Genomic DNA, 18,954 nt, shown 5'->3' with positions numbered 1-18,954 from the left:
ATGGGAACTACATCTGGCTTAGGCTCCCAGAAGGAACGCCCTGGGGGCAGCCAGAGCTGCCGTGCGTCCCATCAGAAATTTCACGAAACATTTTCATACATTTGTTGTTTTCCTCGGATTATCAAAATATTGCCACTTTATTGTAAAAAATTCCATAAATATATAAAAGAATAGAGAAGAAAGCAAAAATTACTTGTACTCATTCCCTAAAGATAAACACTGGCAATGTTTTGGTAGGTAGCCTTCTAGTCTTTGATCTGTATATAGATTATGGGGATTTTTTTTAATAAAATGAAGATGAAATTTTATGTAATATCATATAATCCATGTTTTTCATGTAATATATTTTGGCACTTTCCCACACCATCAAATACTCTTTTCAAATATGATCACAAGTGCCTGTTAGTATATAATCCATTTAACCAGTACCTTGTTCTATATTTAATCTATTTTCAAGTGTTCAACATTATAATTAATACCTCATTGAACATTCTTCATAAAAGTCTTTAAACCCATGTTTCTTAGGGTAAATTTCCATAGGAGTTCCTGAGGCACAAAGAGTAAGGATATTCTTTTTTTTTTTTTTTAAGATTTTATTTATTTATTTGACAGACGGAGATCACAAGTAGGCAGAGAGGCAGGCAGAGAGAGAGGGGGAAGCAGTCTCCCCACTGAGCAAAGAGTCCGACACAGGGCCCGATCCCAGGACCCTGGGATCACAACCTGAGCCGAAGGCAGAGGCTTTAACCCACTGCGCCACACAGGCGCCCCAAGAGTAAGGATATTCTTAAGATATGCATACATGTTTGTAAATTACCCCTCAGAAAGTTGGAACCAAGTTACGCTCCCACCACCATTATAAGTACATGAAACAATGTGCCCATGCTAATCCAAGGTATTATACATGTTTCATTTTTGCTAGTTAGATTTTTAAAAAGGTGTCCTATTTTAGGTATATTTCTTTGATCACCAGTTAGGTTGATTATCGTTATTTGTTTATTGGCTGTTCTTTTTTTCATGTTTGGGTAATTATCAATTCATGTCTTTTATCCATTTTTCATTTGGCTAGTTCATGGTTTTTTTCTTATTGATCTGAGAGTGCTCTTTACATATGAGGAAAATAACCATTTTTTAATTATATTGGTTGCAGTTATTTGCTTGCCTTCTGGTAGTCTTTTTGGTGTGCCATGGGATTTTGTTTTTATAGAATTCAAATTTATGAATCATTTCCACTTATGATTTTTACCTTCACTTGTATGATTAGAAAGACAAATATTGTCATAGTTTATGTTTTTCTTTTTAACCTTTGATCCACAGAGACTTTATTTGGGAATATGGTTATGTGTTTTTAAAAATGATTTCAGGGGTTTTGGGGGGTCCAGTTTAAAAGAAAGACCTCAGGATCCGGATGTGATGCTAACACCTTCAAAGGGAAGCCAAGCCTTTCCTGCCCTGTGCAGACACAAATATACACTCGGGTACACACTGACACACAAGCAGGTACACCCAACTTTTCTCCATGTGTGCCCATACACACCTCAATCATCAAAGACAAACGAGCCAGGAGATGAACATGCCCCAGTTTATAAAAGACTCACACACCCCTTGCCCCATTTGTGCCTCTCTGTAACCACACAGGGTAGGCAGAGCTGTTGTGCTTTCTTAGTTCACAGGATAGAAAACTGAGGTCCTGAGACCCTTGAGAAAGGTATAAGACCTCTGGGACAGACCCTTAGGAAGAAGGGGCAGGTGCGTGTTGAAGCCACTACACCCGCCTACCTCATGCACAGATGGAAACACACACAGTCTCCTGGGTGCTGCAGCCTGAAAAGACTTCCCAGCGACCAGGGCTCAGGGTGGTTCTGCACCTGTCCGCAGCAGTGACATACTGGGGTCAAGGCCAAGTCTCCACGAGGGGGGCAAGAGGAGGAGTTGGCCAGGGAGCTCTGTGTGTATTGAAGAGATGCTGTGTCTCCTCCCTAACATTTGCCTGCACATGGCCTAGGGCCAGAAAGGATGTTTTCTCCTGTTAAAAGTCATTGGACCCATCAGCCCTCCCATGGGGCACAGAGAATGTCCCTCTGTGACCCCGTATCTGTCTGCAGATCTGTCCCTTGGCACGTGCACGTGCACAAATGCATCTCTATGTCCGTGTGTGTGTGAGCATGTGCACGTGAGCATGTGTGTGCAAGAGCCCGTGACTGCAGAGATAACTAATTATTAGCTCCCTCTGGCCTCAGGGCCCCCCATCTGTTCTGGGGGCTGCTCCCCCTCCCTAGACTTCTGCCCTGATTTCAAAGAGGCCCTAGCGCTGTCCTCCTTTCCCTTCCCCGCGGCTGACCAAAAAATAAAATAAAATGAAAGTCCGCCCCATCCCGCCTGGACCAGGAAAGGGGCTGACAGGAGGTCTGCAAACTAGCGCTTATCAAAAGCTCCTTCTCAAATTCATTTCAATATCTGAGCCTCTGGTTTCCAAGGCAACATAATCTTTTCATCAAAGCAACTGGTAAAACCACTGGGATCCGATATTGTTTTGTTGGCAACTTGTCAAAACTGTCATTTGGTTAAAAAAATTTTTTATAGATTTATATAACCTACAAATATATAGGGTGATCTATACCACTAATAATCATTAATAAAGTGTTACCCGGTGAAGCTTTCTGAGCCCCATCTCCCACCGCTCCCGCCCCCGGACGGTTTGCCCCCGCAGAATGAAGGGGTGGTAATTAGCAGAGCCGGCACAGGCTGGGGAGCCTGTCTACAACCCTAATAAGGCAAACGTGGTAATTTGGCTTCTTCCCAGAGACTCCCCTTCCTCTGGGTCTTCCTGGGACCCTCCTCCCTCCGTTCTCCCTTCTCCTAACTCCCTCCATCAGTCACCCGCCACACTCACACTCCATGGCCTGGAGCCGCCATTGCCAGCATCTGGATCTCTCAAAAAGGTAAACTGAGGCTGGCCCAGCAACACCCAGAGCAGGTCCATGAGCCCCTGGGGCCAAGCGCCATACAAACTCTGCTCACTGTTGCTCCTGAAGCAGAAAGGGCAAACGATTCAGGATGCTACCTTCTCTTCCCACTGCTCCCCCATCCTCCGGCTAGGCCACCCCCTCCTCTGAGCCCAGGTCCCTGAGGAAGGCTGGGGTTGGAGTCTGGAGGCCCGGAAGCTGGGTTCTTAGCCCTTCTTTGCCTCCATCCCGCAGGCTCCCAGCGAGTATGAGACGAGCCCAGAGCAGCTCTTCTACCGGATAGCCCACCTGAACCGCGGGCAGCCGTACCTGCTGTGGGTGGCTGCCGTCACCTCTGCTGGCCGGGGCAACAGCAGCGAGAAGGTCACCATTGAGCCTGCAGGCAAAGGTAAGCAGCCCAGCCAGACGGGGAGAAGCCACCAGAAGCCACCTTCTAGAATTCTGGTTCTCCTCAAATAGGGGCTCCCTCCAGCCTCACCTGCCTCCCTCCTGCATCTGCCAAGACTGGGCCTCTGCTGCATCCTGACTCCCAGAAGCCTCACAACAGGCTCCAGGCGGCACAGCTACCCAGGGGCGGATGGCATGGAGCACCCTGGTCCCCCATTCCCAGCTCCACTCCAAGGTTGCAAGAGGGGGCATTAGGCCCACTCCCAGCTCACAGCAGAGCCTCTGTCCCAAGGGTCAGCATCTCTAGATGGGAGGCAGCAGGGGACACCGCTTCCACAGAGCAGAAAGCCACAAAGGTATCCCCCCCCCATTTCAAAGCCTGGACGCCTGGGGCAGAGGTGGGGTTGCTGATGGCTGATTTCACAGGGGGCACAGCTAGGAGGAGGGTCTGGGCTAGATGCTGGGCACCGAGTGACTAAGACCAGGTGTATCCTTAGAGAATGCCCCCACCGAATCCCTGGCCTGGGCAGAGGGGAGCTGTAGGGCCTATGCACCCCCTATTACAGGAAATGACAGTTCTCAGGCCCCAACCCACACCAAAGAGGCAGCGGGGCACAGCGGCTCGTCTGCCCTCTCCACCAACCCCGGGGCCGCCACAGGGCCTTGCATTTCACCACCACCAGTCCGGGTGTCCAGATCCTCTACCTTGACTGCCAGCCTAGACGGGAAGGTCCCCTTCTTCCCGGGCCTGCCTCCTCCCCCAGCCACCTGACCATGAACCCTGGAGCCCAAGGACCAGGCTCCTGGGATGACAGGCTTCCTTGGCTGGAGACACAAGAGGCATCAGCCCTCCCCTGCCACAGGCTCAGAAGCCACTAGCGCTCGCTGGAGGGCCTGCAGTGGGGCTCCCTACCGTGCCCTTGTTGCTCCATTTTCCAGTTAAGCGTCGAGGCAGGGTCTCCACAGCCGGCAGACAGCGTGCAGAGTGGCCTGCGGGCTCTTCTGGCTCCAGGTCCGGCTCTTCCCCCTCAACCTCAGCATTTCTAACGTCTGCAATCCCTCCTCCCACAGGGGCCACCAACCCCTTCTCCTGGCCTCATCCCTTCTGGAAAGAAGGGGCCTAGAACCTGCAGTGCCCCCAGGGTAGCTGGCACTGGCCCAGAGCAGTGTGGGAGGGCCTGGGTGTCCTGCAGAAGGTCGGCCCCTTCCCCTGGGGGCAGTCCAAAGGACACATCCCCAGCGGGCTTTGTACTTCCCAGAACACATCTACATCTTCTTCTGTCCTCAAGCAGCCCAGTGAGGAAGGGGGCGAGCACTGCTGTTCCCTCCCCCACCCATCCTACACACACACGTTCTCACACCCCGAGACACCAAGACATTCAGGGAACTAACCCCAGTCACATGGTGGTACCAGGTCTGGAACTCTGAAGTGCTTGGTCACTTGGTTAATTTAATACCTGTAACTCAACCCAGAGATCTGTGAGGTACCCGCCATGATCACCTTCCCTGGACATCTTTGCCTGCCTTGCCTTCTGCATTGCGGCCTGTGTGGCCTGGTCCTCTGAGTGTGCTCACGTCACTCTTGGGGACGTTCCTTTCTCCGCCGTGCCTGTGTGTATGTTGCTGCCACCTCTCTGTCAATCTACGATCCCACCCATGGTGACCTCGGTCACTGGGTGGCTGACTCCCACGTCAGTGTCTGCGGCCCGGCCACTTCTCTCACGCTCCAGAACATGTGTATCTGACTGCTTTCTAGCTACCCTGTGTGGGTGACCTCAGGGTCAGCGTGAGGCTAAGCATCCCAGTGTCTCCTACCCACCCTGCTCCTATCCCTTCCCCCACATCCTTCCTCCCCCTCCCCTGCCGCCTCCGCAAGTGTGCCTTGTCTCTGTGAGGGCACCATCCCACAGCCGGCATCATAGCAGCATCCTTACCTTCCTCTCTGTCTCTTCCTCAAAACCAGTCAGACCCTAAGTCCTGGCGGTTCCTCCCTGAGCCTCTAACCTCCTCCCCACTGCCATACGCCCACCGCCCCCGGGCCTGCTCTCTGGCCGCCATCTTGCCGCTGGTGTGCGTCCTCCAGCAAACCACCCTCTGCCGGCAGCCAGGGCTTCTACTCTACCTGAACATTTCACTACTTACTTGTAAGCCTCCAGTGGCTCCTCGTGACCTCAAGGGGAAGCCCACCCTCCACGTTCTGCAGCTTGGAGCCCTCCAGAGGCTTCTGCTCCTGCTCACTGCCCATCCCCTTACACTCACCCTGGGCTTTGGTTGCCCCAGAGTACTTGCCGACCCTCACACTTCCATGGGTTTCAGCCCTCCAGGCCTCTACTCAGTGCTGTCACCTCTTCTGGCTACGCCTTTCCTTCTGTGCAGTGAATCCTCTTTAGCCTTCAAGATTCAGGGGTGCCTGGGGGGCTCATTCGGTTAAGCATCCGACTCTTGATTTCAGCTCAGGTCTTGATCTCAGGCTTGGTCGTGAGCTCAGGCCCCACACTGCACTCCGTGCTGGGTGTGGAGCTGACTTTAAAAGATTCCAGTCAAAGCTTCTCATTCCAGAAGCCTCCCCGGCCTTCTCCTCCACCACCACCAGACTGGCGGAGTCATTCCTCCTTCTTGGTGCTCCCATGGCGATTTGCACCTACCCCTACGTAGTATTTCCACCCTGTCATGATACTTTTTAAGTATCTGTCCCCTCCCCTCCACCGGGATGATGAGCAGCTTGAGGACAGGGAAGATGTCTTGTTTGTGGCGAGAATGCTCAGAGCCTCCTCTGATACCTGGCCCATAGCAGTGTCTGTTGGACCGGTGACTGCCATCTGAAAGCGTCTGTACCCACCCCTGCCCCAAGCCCAAGGTGGAGGTCAGGTAGGAGATGGGGGTCTTGCACTGTGAATTTGGAGAGCCCCAGGAAAGGCAGGCCAGCGTGGTGTTGAGAGTAGAGGCGGGATGATGGGGCGCTCATGCTGTCTCCCCTGCAGCCCCAGCAAAGATCATCTCATTTGGAGGCACCGTGACGACGCCCTGGATGAAGGACGTCCGACTACCTTGCAATTCGGTGGGAGACCCAGCCCCCGCTGTGAAGTGGACCAAGGACAGGTGTGCGCGGGGCCCCAGAGACATGCGGGGAGATGGGTGTAGTAGAAGAGCCGGGAAGAAAGGAATCGGGTGCCCCAGAGGCCCTGCGGGGCACACAGCTCCTGCTCTCCCATTCAGACCCAACCTCCCTGGCTCCCCTCTGCTGGCTGCCAAGGATCTCCCCTCCTTGGATGCTTAAAGAGGCCAGGGGGACCGGATAGCCCCAGGAAGAACTGGGTAACCGCCCCCCCCAGCCAGCCTCCTTTTCTACTCCCAGCCCTGTTTGCCTGCAGTCCTGGGGGAGCCCCCAGGCAGAGGGGGTGCTTACCATAATCCATGTCTGCACCCCACCCCCCGCAGTGAGGACTCGGCCATCCCCGTGTCCATGGACGGGCACCGGCTCATCCATACCAACGGCACACTGCTGCTGCGTGCTGTGAAGGCCGAGGACTCGGGCTACTACACCTGCACGGCCACTAACACTGGGGGCTTTGACACCATCATTGTCAACCTTCTGGTGCAAGGTAAGGCCCCGGAAGGCAGGCCCCCCATCCCTACCTCCCCAGCCCCCTCACCCTGGGGGACAGACCCGTAGTGGAACAGAGGTGCCACGTGGAAGAGGAGGCCGGAGGGATGGGGAGAACAAGCAGGGGTTGGGGGAGCACCTCGAGGGCAGGAAGGCCAGGCCTGGGCCCTCAGTTGCAGCTGGGATAGCCTGCATTCCCATCATCAGGTGTTAACCCTTTGTGGTGAGGGCTGGTGGCTTTCCCCTCACAGTTCCCCCGGACCAGCCCCGCCTCACTGTCTCTAGAACCTCTGCTTCGTCCATCACCCTGACCTGGATTCCAGGTGACAATGGGGGCAGCTCCATCCGAGGTGAGAAGGGTCTGGGTGAGGAGGGGGAAAGAGGGGAAGAAATTCGGGGCCCAGGAGCCAGGCAAGGGCTTTATCCACTCCCACCATGTGTCCCCATAAAGCCCCGAAGTGATGAGTGAGGGGCAATTCGCACCACAAGAAAGTTACCCAAGTGCCACGGCTACCAGCCTGGGTACCTGGGTTTTAGAAGGCCCAGCCCAATCACAGCTGATGAGCTGTGCGAACTGAAGAAATCAGTTTTCTTCTCTTGACCTCAGTGTCCAAATCTATAGCAGTGGACAAATGTACTAGATCATGCTTCTCAACCTTGAACATGCGCATGAATCATTAGGGGATCTTAAAGAAGGTAGATTGTGATTCCAGGGGTCTGGGGTGGGATCTGACAAGCTCACACGGGATCTAATCCTGCTGTCTGGGGACCACTCCGGGAAAAGTAGGCTCTAAATACTATCCCTTTTACGCCTGAAGCCTCGGATTTCTGCTCTCCTCTCCACCTTGGCTGCTAAAGAGAGAGCAAGAAAGCTCCTTGCAGCTTTGTGTCCAATCTGCCTCTGCCCCCCACCCTGTCACCAAAGGCCCCACTCTGCCCCCGCGGGGAGCCCAGCCCCCTGCCACCTATTGGGGTGTCCCCAGCCCTGCCCTGCCCGCCCTGAGCCAGGCAAACCTCCCCGGCAGGCTTCGTGCTGCAGTACTCCGTAGACAACAGTGAGGAGTGGAAGGACGTGTTCATCAGCTCAGGTGAGCGGTCCTTCAAGCTGGACAGCCTCAAGTGTGGCACGTGGTACAAAGTGAAGCTGGCGGCCAAGAACAGCGTGGGCTCCGGACGCATCAGCGAGATCATCGAGGCCAAGACCCACGGGCGGGGTGAGGCCCAGCGATGACCCAGCTGGAGAGAGATGGGCCCTGGATATGCGGATGGAAGGTGGCTGGGCTGGGGAAGGAGGGCGCCGGGAGCAGTGACTGCAGGGAAAGTCTGGACCTGGTTCCCATCGCTGTAGATAGCACACTCAGCGATCGCAGCAGGAGAAACAGGCCCCACCTCCCTGGCCCCACAGCCGATGGTGGCAGCCTCTTCCTTCCTCCCGTACCTCTTGCCCTGCTGAGGCCTCTCCACGTCCTTCCCTCTTCTCCCTCCTCCTCTGTCCCCTGGGGGCATCCCTACTCCCTTCTGTGCCAACCACTGCTCCCCAGAACCACTGCAGTCCCACCTGGCCCAGGAGGCTCCCTCCCAGGGCAGATGAATGAGCCCTCCTCCTCTGAGTCTCTAACCTCGCTCTCTCCCTGTGCCCCCCACCCCCAGAGCCCTCCTTCAGCAAAGACCAGCACCTGTTCACCCACATCAACTCCACACATGCTCGGCTTAACCTGCAGGGCTGGAGCAACGGGGGCTGCCCGATCACAGCCATCGTGCTGGAGTACCGGCCCAAGGGCACCTGGGCCTGGCAGGGGCTGCGGGCCAACAGCTCCGGGGAGGTGTTTCTGACCGAGCTACGTGAGGCCACGTGGTACGAGCTGCGCATGCGGGCTTGCAACAGCGCTGGCTGCGGCAACGAGACTGCCCAGTTTGCCACCCTGGACTATGACGGCAGTGAGTCGGGGAGGGCGGGAGGGGCTGCACAGGGGGCGCTGCGAGGTGTCCCCAGGGAGGCTGGCAGAGAGGTGGACACATAAAGAGAGGACAGACAAATCAAAAAATAGACAGGACTACCATGGAGGAAAAGGCTGGAGGCATGGAAGGAGCAAGCCAAGGGGGCAGCAGAGTGGGAGGCGGGCAGGTGCACCAGTGACGGATACAGACTGATAGCCAGGCAAACCCGTCGCACTAAGGCAGAGGGTCTTTTGAAGGTGCAGTCCTTGCTCTCCACTGCTTCAGAGAGACGGAGAGTATAGTGTGAAGGGATAGCTGAGGCCCTGCCCCCTAAGGCCCCTCTCCTAATAGTTTGCGTTAGCCGGGCTTGGATAGCCTGGGAAAAAAGAACAGATAAACATGGAAAGCCGCAGGCCTTGATCCAGTGAAGAATTGCTTCTTGTCCTCGTAACATCTTGTGAGGGTTGGCTGGCCACCATCTTTTAGCTATACCATCTCCAAGGTCGCCAAGGAGAGAGGGATGGAAAAGGCACTCCAGTCTTCACTGCCTGGGCCAGGAGGTGGCGCACATTGCTTCTGTCCCTGCTGTGTTGTCCCGCACATACACTAAAGACACGCTGAAGGCCAAAATCAGAGAGACTAGTTGCCCCAAGGTCAAGTCCGTCTGCCTATGTGTTAAGGAAACAATAAAAGTGGTATCAGAGGGGCGCCTGGGTGGCTCAGTGGGTTAAAGCCTCTGCCTTCGGCTCAGGTCATGGTCTCAGGGTCCTGGGATCGAGCCCCGCATCGGGCTCTCTGCTCAGCAGGGAGCCTCCTTCCTGCTCTCTCTCTGCCTGCCTCTCTGCCTACTTGTGATCTCTCTGTCAAATAAATAAATAAAATCTTCAAAAGAAAGAAAGAAAGAAAGAAAGAAAGAAAGAAAGAAAGAAAGAAAGAAAGAAAGAAAAGAAAAGAATGGGCCCAAACAAGGAAGGTTTCATGAAGGAGATGGTCTTCTGCGAGGCTTTGAAACCAGGATAGATCGGGCTTTGCAGAGGTCTCCGTCAACAGAGCTTACTGCCTCTGTACAGGCTCCCAAGATTAGCAGATCTCACCCATGGGTGGGGGAACAGGAAGAAAATGCAGGGCCGGGAGTGGCTTTGTCCCCATTTGGGGACGAGACCCCAGGATCCCACTGCTCTGACTTCTCTCCACTTTACAACCGGGATGGCAGAATCTAGGCTCACCAGCCCACCTTCTAGAAATGAACACTGGACTCCAAGAGGCAGGAGACTATCTCTGAAAGACTTCAGGGTAATTCTAAAATAGGCCCACGAAGTCATCAGTATTCTAATGCAGTGTAAAAACTATGTGACTGTTCATGGCTGTCCTGATGTGACCAGAATCGGGGAGAGTAGAGGGAGAGGGTTGGGACTCTGTGCCAGCAAGTGGAGGTCAGAGTGAGAGCAAGGGCAGCAAGAGAGGTTCAAAGGCGACCTCACCCAGGGGACTCTGCCCAGACCCTGCTCGTAGCGGACATCTGACTCCCCTCTTCACCCCAACAGGTACCATCCCTCCCATCAAGTCTGCTCAAGGGGAGGGGGATGATGTGAAGAAGCTGTTCACCATCGGCTGCCCAGTCATCCTGGCCACTTTGGGGGTAGCTCTGCTCTTTATTGTTCGCAAGAAGAGGAAGGAGAAGCGGCTAAAGCGTCTCCGAGGTAGGCGAGTGTCCTACAGGCTTCCGGGGAGGGAGTGGTGACCCTCTGCCACATGGGCCACCTTTCGTTGGCTCATGAGCACCACCCGGACAAGAGAAAGTGCCGTGTCCCACTGAAGGGAGAGCTGCTATAAAACCTTCTGAAGCTTTGGCTCTCACCGCTTCCTCTTCTGTGTCCCCAAGACTTTGTGCCTGACCTAACCAGGGCTGATTTTTAGAGGTACACGCTGCTAAAGCCATGCTGCTTAACATAGTTAAACATTTCCACGTTAGCTGGTAAATAGATGTTGCTCCCTCCCACCCTGGATGCTCCTTCTCTTTTGCAAGAATCCCTGAGATTCTTCCAGAAGCTGGCCACTAAAGCATAGATCTGCTGGGGGTCACTAGGACCTTGCTCAGTATTGACCGTATGGCTTCCATGACATGGCAGATGTTAGATATTTTGAATATCATTCCTGTCCCAATCTACGATTCCATAGACTGGCATGAATGGGTCTGCTTTACCTTGATTTTCCCAGAGACTGATACAATGTCTAGCATCTAGTAGTTGCTTAACAGATGTTCGTTCACTCATTCGAAAAACATTTACTGACTATCTGCTGTATGTAGATACTGTCAGACATTGGAGATATATAAAGATGAATGAAGAAGGAACAGTCCATGGTCTTATGGAACATAGTCTAGTCCTCATAGAATTTACAGTTTAATGTGAGAAGCCAGAGCACAGTAGTAGCCCAGAATTGGAAATTACTAACACTGCCTAGTGTGTTTAGGAGTTGGGTGGGTGGATGGGTGGATGATTGGATGGGTGGTTGGATGATTAACTGGATAGTTAGATGGAAAGATGTATAGAGGGAAGCATGGTTGGGTGGATGGTTAAATGAAAGGTTGAATGGATAGGTGGTTGAATGGATAGGTGGTTGGTTGGATAGATAGAGGAATGGTGGATGGATGGATCGATGGTTGAGTGGATTATTGGTTGGATTAATGGGTAGGTGGACGGATGAATGCATATTTGAATGGATGGATAATAGATGATTGTATGAATCGATAGATGGGTGGATATTTGATTTTATGGACACATGGACAGATGTTTGGATGAATGGTTGAATAGATGAATCAATAATTGGATGGATGGATGGATGGTTGGATTGGCGGATGGATGGATGGATGGATGGATGGATGGATAGATGGTTGGATTGGCGGATGGATGGATGGATGGATGGATGGATGGATGGATGGATGGTTGGATTGGTGGATGGATGGATGGATGGATGGATGGATGGATGGATAGATGGTTGGATTGGTGGATGGATGGATGGATGGACAGGTGGTTTTATGGTTTTATGGACATATGGACAGATGGTCGGATGAATGGTTGAATAGATTAATCAGTTGGTTGGATGGATGGACAAATGCATTGTTGAATGGGTGGATGATGGATGAATGACTGACTGGATGGGTGGATGGAGAAATGAATAGATTGACAGGTAAATGGGTCAATGATGGATAAATGGATGAGTGAGTGAGTCAATAGTTGGATACATACATACTGCTGGATTCATTCTGACAGATCATTTTCATGATTCTCCTTCTCATCAGAGGTCTAATGGATCTTTGAGAGAGTCCTTTGCTCCTCTTTTTCTCTCTCTCTCTTTTTATCAGTTCCTAACCTGAGATCCTGATCTTATTCAAGGCCCCTCTGAAGACTAAGCAGGGACACCTAAATTCATCCATGAGCTTTTTGGGGACAGGTGCCCAAGAGAAAGAAATAAATCCTCTTGGTTGATAGTCATGTGGGGATGCCCATCGACCACCTCTCCATCATCCTCCACTCTCTTCTCTTCCCAGCAGATAACAGAGGATAGACCCTCCACTGAAACCCATTCCCAGCCTGCTATGATGTCTTGTCTAATTAGAGTCAATTCAGGAAACAGATGGAGCACTTCATATACCCTCTCCTCTGGGAAAGACCTCCCTATTAGATAAAAATCTGAGGAAAGGAAAACAGACCTGAGCCAAATCTTGCACCAGGAGCTATCAGACCTTATCCTATGTTAGACTATTTTAGAGGTCCTTTCATTTCTCCTCCCCAGTAGACCAGCCCTGGTCCCAATCTAGGGAATTCTCCCACCTTGTTCCCCACACGTCTTCCAGTTTTCATCCCGCTCAGATCCCATTTTCACCCAGACCCTCTCTCTACTGTTTTACAGATGCAAAGAGTCTGGCAGAAATGTTGATAAGGTAGGTTTCACGTCATTGTTTCCTCCCCTGCAGAGGACAGGCTTCTAAGACCCCACTGCCCTGAAAAACCCTCTCCCCCAGCCCCTTATGGCTGCTGAGTCACCTGCCTATGGCCGTTCTCCCCACAGCAAGAACAACCGAAGTTTTGACACCCCGGTGAAGGGGCCACCCCAGGGCCCAAGGCTACACATTGACATCCCCAGGGTCCAGCTGCTCATTGAGGACAAGGAGGGCATCAAGCAGCTGGGTGAGTGATAGGGGCCACAAGCTCTCTATCCCGGTCTTCCCCAGGCCACAGCCCACCAAGGGGAGCCCTCCAACCCTCACAGCAGTGCCCAGGGTTCTCCCAGTGGGCCCATCCCCCACTCAACAACCTCAAAACTCCCTGAAACCTCTCTCAAGGACTGAGTTTCCTCCTCTGTCTCATGGAAAGGATTATTCCACGCTTTCTGTGTCTCAACATCAGATAAAGACAAAAAGAAATTTGGGAAGTCTGAAGAGAAGGACTCGTACTCACTGCCCTTCTTCCCTTAGGAGATGACAAAGCCACCATCCCCGTGACGGACGCTGAGTTCAGCCAAGCTGTCAATCCACAGAGTTTCTGCACTGGTGTCTCCTTGCACCACCCAGCCCTCATCCAGAGCACGGGACCCCTCATCGACATGTCTGACATCCGGCCAGGCACAAGTATGCCTTATCCCGAGGGAGACAGACCTCCTCCCAGACAGGGTCACCCAGGCACAGCATGGGGCACAGGTGGAAGAAGATGGGGTGGGGGAGGCTCAGAGCAGCACAAAGAACAGAAAGAGCACTGGAGGTAGAGTCTCCAGACCTTGACTAAAGACGTCTTAGCTGTGACCTTGGGGATATTGCTACCTTTATCTCTCTGGGCCTCTGTGTCCTTACCTAGATATTTTGAGAGGGTTGGGAGTGCTTGCTGTCCAGGGGCCTCCTGCCTCTAACACTGTGACTCTGGAGGTAAGGATGGGTACACCAAGGGCTGTAGGGAGTAAATGCACAGGGGGCAGCAGGTGAGGAGGGACTTTCTTCCTCAAGCTGAAAGAACAGGTTGGAGGGGTGTGTGGGGAGAACTAGGAGGTGCCCCCACCACCCCCACACCTCACCGCTGTTCCTCTTCTCCTATGGGACCATGTAGCTGGAAAGGCAGTGTGCTCAGCACCCCCAGGAAGCTTCTGTGGCTGCTTATGCCTCCTCCCTTGCTCCCCACTGCCCCTCGGGTCCGTGCCCACTGCCCGAGGCTGAGCGCCCTCCGTGGAGGGTTAGCTATTGCTTCCTCTGTGCAGATCCAGTGTCCAGGAAGAATGTGAAGTCAGCCCACAGCACCCGCAACCGGTACTCAAGCCAGTGGACTCTGACCAAGTGCCAGGCCTCCACGCCTGCCCGCACCCTCACCTCTGACTGGCGCACTGTGGGGTCCCAGCATGGGGTCACTGTCACGGAGAGTGACAGCTACAGCGCCAGCCTCTCCCAGGACACAGGTGAGCCTGGCGCCCGGCCTGCATCCTGTTCTCTCTCTCCCCATTTCTCCACCATCCGGCTCCCCTGTCCCAACCTCCACCCACCAGCTCTTGGGGTCCAAGGCGCAGGTCAGTGTCACTTCCACGTGGCCCACTGGCTTGCTGCGCTGCCGGCACAAACACACTTGACCTCTCTGAGCTCTGCCTAGTCAAGGATTTCATTCTGCTCTCCCAAAAGGTGTCAGAGAAAATGGCACACATGATGTTCGTTGGAGAAAGAGCCGAGGGCTCCAGGGGTGGGTGGTGGTTTTCAAGAATGGAAGATGTTCTGCCCTTGATTTGCCAAAGTCCCCGCTCTGCCACCCAAGCCGCCTTCCCAGGGAGAGAGCGGGGTCTTCTGAGAGGACTTCCAGGCTCACGGGTAGGGGAACGGCTCTCTCCAAGGCCCCCTTGTTTCTTCTTAACACCGAGCCTTCCGTCTCTGCAGACAAAGGACGGAACAGCATGGTGTCCACAGAGAGCGCCTCGTCCACCTATGAGGAGCTGGCCCGGGCCTACGAGCACGCCAAGCTGGAGGAGCAGCTACAGCACGCCAAGTTCGAGATCACCGAGTGCTTCATCTCCGACAGCTCCTCCGACCAGATGACCACGGGCACCAACGAGAACGCCGACAGCATGACGTCCATGAGCACGCCCTCCGAGCCCGGCATCTGCCGCTTCACCGCCTCCCCGCCCAAGCCCCAGGATGCCGACCGAGGCAAGAACGTGGCTGTGCCCATCCCACACCGGGCCAACAAGAGTGAGTGCCCGGCCCGCCTCCCCCGCTGCATCCCCTGACGTCCCCAGCCGGGCAGGGCCCCTTGGCAGTGTGGGCAGCGTAGAGCAAGAACTCGGGAGAATCCAGATCAGGGTCCGTATCCTGGCTCAGCCTCGTAATACCTCGGTGGCCCTGAGAAGTCAGTTCGCCTCTCTGATAATTCACTTTCTCAGTAAAATGCAAATGACAGCATGGACTCTGCGTTGTCCTAGCGGGCACGATAGGTGCCTGGCATGTGGCCGGTTCTCGGTACGTAGCGATCATTGCCTTTACTTGAGGCTATGACAATGAGGAAGGGACAGCCTTTCGGGGCCCAGCTGCCCAATGGCCACTGGTCTCAATGCCATTCAACATTGATCCACGGGGCCAAACCTCATGGTGGGCACTGACCTTGCCCGACTGGCTGCTGTCTGATGCCAGGGGCCTGGCCAGAGCATATATACCTTTCGGGGCTGGTGGGACAGCTGTAGGATCACCAGAGGGTGTGGGAATGGGGGTCCATCAGCAGACACTGGGACCACACCGTACCATGTCAGAGCACATAGGGTCTGACCTGCTTGGTCCTGGCCTCGCCTAGTGCCCACGCTCATCTGGGCACTCGGGGTCCTCTAGAGAAGAGGCCAGGGTAACAAAGTACAAGGACTTCAGAGATCAGCTTGAATGACGCCCCGCCCCTTCTGGCTGGGTGAATTAGGGCAAATTACTTAATCTCTCTGAAGCTCAGTTTTCTCACTTGCCAACTGTGGGCCAGTATTAGCCTGTCCAAGGGGCTCTGGGGACTGAATGAGATCATGTACAGAAAGTCCCTGGCACGGTCAGCAGGTTAGAGGCACATATACAGGTGAAGTTGCTCACAGAGCAGAGGGATCCGGACATGGAGGCCGTTTAAGAAATCTGGAACATTCCGCCTGGGAAGAGGGACGGGGAAACGTAGCTGACTTCAGACATCTGACAGGATTCCCTGGGAAAGGTGGTGGGGTGACGGGGGTGCGGGGGGGAGCGGGGAGGGGACAGCGTGCTGTGCAGGTCCTCAGAGGGCAGAATCGGGCTCCATGGGGGTTGTGATCAGCATTCCCTCCTCAGGGTAGGAAAACTGTTTTACCAGCCAGAGCTCTTGGGAAGCCAGTTTCCAGAGCAGAGCTCTCCAGCAGTCTGTCTGGGTCTTTCCGCGTTAAGTAACCCCGTTTAGTGAGCAGCTACTGTACGTACCCGCTGCCCTTTCCGCTCTTAATCCCATTCACTGCTCCCAGTAATCCCCTTAGGGAAATGGGAGGGGCTGCATTTCCCAGAGAAGGAAACCTGCTCAGAGCCTCAAATAACTGATCCCTTCCGGATGCTACATTGTCTCGCTTGTGGAGGGACTCCAGGTCAGATCAGGGAAGACTAGGGAGTGGGTGGTAGGGTGAACAAGCAGGCGTCCAGGGGCCTCTGCTGTCAACGTCTTCTGCTTCTGTGATTCCAGGTGACTACTGTAACCTGCCCCTGTATGCCAAGTCCGAGGCCTTCTTCCGAAAGGCAGATGGCCGTGAGCCCTGCCCTGTGGTCCCACCCCGAGAGGCTTCCATCCGGAACATGGCTCGAACCTACCACACCCAGGCTCGCCACCTGACCTTGGACCCTGCCAGCAAGCCCTTGGGCCTCCCACACCCAGGGGCCCCTGCTTCGGCCTCCACAGCCACTTTACCTCAGAGGACTCTGGCCATGCCAGCACCCGCAGCCGGCACGGCCCCACCAGCTCCGGGCCCCACCCCTGCCGAGCCGCCAGCTGCCCCCAGTGCTGCCCCTCCAGCCCCCAGCACCGAGCCTCCGCGGGCCGGGGGCCCACACACCAAAATGGGGGGCTCCAGGGACTCACTTCTCGAGATGAGCACATCGGGGGTGGGGAGGTCTCAGAAGCAGGGGGCAGGGGCCTACTCCAAATCCTATACCCTAGTGTAGGGGCACGGCAAGAAAAGCAGCCCTACGCTTGGACCTGTCTGCACCTCGGGCCCTCATACACCAACTTGGCTGTTTTCCTGCATTATTTATATTAAACTGACAAAAACCAACCAACAACGAAAAGAAAAGCCCCCAAGTCATGAACGCTTGTACATAGAACTCTTTTGTACAAATGAAACTATTTTCTTCTCCATGAAGCCAGGGCACAAAGAATTTGACAGTACAAATCAACACCCCCCCCCCACAAAATTCGCTTGGAGAGAGATATATACATATATAGGAGATAGGAGCACATTGACAAACTATGTATCTATATATTTCTCTCACCTTATTTTGAGACAGAGGCACAAAGACTCAGCAATTTTTCCCTCCTACTTTCTCACCCTCCCCTCAATCTAGGTGGTTTTGACAGAGACCAAAATCCCGACTCAGAGACACTGCATGCGATTTCACTGTTCCAAGAAAACCAGGAGTTGCTTCAATTTGCAGATGCTTATGTGTTAATACCTTTTTCTATGAAAAAAAACCCAGCGCCGTGTGCAATAAAGGTTATGTTTCTATGTGGTAGCTTTTTTCCCATCTGGCGAGGGCCAGTGGGGAGGGAGGGAGGAAGGAAGGAAAGGGCCCTGTACTGGCCCGTCCATTTCTCGTGTGGAGAGACTTTGAGAAGTTCAGGCTTTAGCTCAGCAGGTTAAACTTTTTTGAAGGTTTTCAATTAGCCTTCGTGCCTCCTTGAGCACCTGTCCGGGTCTCAGATCTGTGCCGGACTCTAAAGGGGGCAGCTGTGTGAATTCCAGCAAGCTGCTGAACCCCTCTGGGCCAGTTTCTTTATCTGTAACATGAAGCAACCTTGCAGAGAGCCCTGGGGAGCCCGGTCTGGGCATGGGGGAAGGCAGGTGTCTGCTAACTCCTCTCCAGAACACCAAGCTGTCAGGGAAGCTAAAGGAAGGCAAACCACAGTACGCACTTAAATTATGGGAGGGGGAGGAAGCGATTGTAGTGCCCTGGGGTTTGGGCTGGCCCTGAAGTTCTAGGCTGACTGCTAGGGCTAGCCAAGGCCAAAGAGAAGGAGTGAGGTCATCAGAGGTTGGAGAGGTGAAAGAGGCTAATGCAGCAGGGAAATGGAGCTCCCCTAAAGAGAATCGGGCCAGCAGGCACGCCAGGTACCTTGCCTGGTTTTGGAGGAGCTGGCAATCAGGCTGCCAGCTGGAAGGAAACGTGCACCCAAGCAGGTGTGTGGAAGGGCCCTCCCTGATGAAAGGCGTGGGAGGATGTGTGGGCGGGGCCTCCAAGGACAGGAAGGTTAAAACAGGCAGAGGAGAGGGAAAGACCCCAGGTCGCTGTCTCCCTCCTCTCTCCACCATGGCCAGAGCCCCTGGGTGAAAAGAACGTACGCCTAAACAGTACAAAGGGGGTTCAGTGCCCCAAGTCAGGGCTGAGTTGTGGATCGGCATGGAAGGAAGGTGAGTCTGGGACCTGCCGTCCTCTGGAAGCTGGAAGAGGTACTGGGAAGAGGGCCAGAGTGCTGGAGAGGGAGGGAAGGGTTTGTGCAGGATGCAGGGGGGCTGTCCCTCTCCATCTGGGACACAGTGAGACCCTGCCTGGGGTGCATGACCTCTAAACGAGCACTTCCCAAAAAGTGACTCAATCCTCACACATTCCTTAAGCCCCCAGGCAGGGCAGGATACAGAGGAGCCGAGCAGGTGTCTCCCGGACAAGGTAAGGAACAGAACCCTTGTGCTCCTTGGTGACTCCTAGGCCCAAGGGGAAACCTCTCAGCACACCCCGTCAACACGCACACAAGGACCCGGCCAGGAGAACCGGCAAACAGCAGTAACAAGGATAGTGAGAAGGGCCTGCATTCCAGACACCTCCGGACGGCC

At 54.1% G+C, this 18,954-nt stretch overlaps 1 protein-coding gene across 1 annotated transcript in view; it reads left to right on the top strand.

Annotated features, from left to right (window-relative positions):
• DSCAML1 (DS cell adhesion molecule like 1) overlaps positions 1-17,631 on the top strand; it is a 338,974-nt gene extending 321,343 nt beyond the window's left edge. The window contains exons 21-33 of the mRNA XM_032868593.1: positions 3,201-3,354; positions 6,335-6,452; positions 6,792-6,955; positions 7,209-7,307; positions 7,983-8,171; positions 8,608-8,895; positions 10,440-10,595; positions 12,808-12,838; positions 12,967-13,085; positions 13,373-13,525; positions 14,143-14,337; positions 14,804-15,115; positions 16,596-17,631. Of these exons, the coding sequence (XP_032724484.1) occupies positions 3,201-3,354; positions 6,335-6,452; positions 6,792-6,955; positions 7,209-7,307; positions 7,983-8,171; positions 8,608-8,895; positions 10,440-10,595; positions 12,808-12,838; positions 12,967-13,085; positions 13,373-13,525; positions 14,143-14,337; positions 14,804-15,115; positions 16,596-17,071 (2,454 nt within the window). The 3' untranslated portion in view covers positions 17,072-17,631. The remainder of the gene's footprint in view (positions 1-3,200; positions 3,355-6,334; positions 6,453-6,791; positions 6,956-7,208; positions 7,308-7,982; positions 8,172-8,607; positions 8,896-10,439; positions 10,596-12,807; positions 12,839-12,966; positions 13,086-13,372; positions 13,526-14,142; positions 14,338-14,803; positions 15,116-16,595) is intronic.
• The last annotated feature ends 1,323 nt before the right edge of the window (positions 17,632-18,954 follow it).

The sequence above is a fragment of the Lontra canadensis genome, unplaced genomic scaffold (assembly GCF_010015895.1).
Source record: "Lontra canadensis isolate GAN:19392208 unplaced genomic scaffold, GSC_riverotter_1.0 scaffold36, whole genome shotgun sequence".
Lineage (NCBI taxonomy): Eukaryota > Metazoa > Chordata > Mammalia > Carnivora > Mustelidae > Lontra > Lontra canadensis.
Note: the sequence above shows the minus strand (reverse complement) of the source record. Positions and strands in the feature narration are given on the sequence as shown.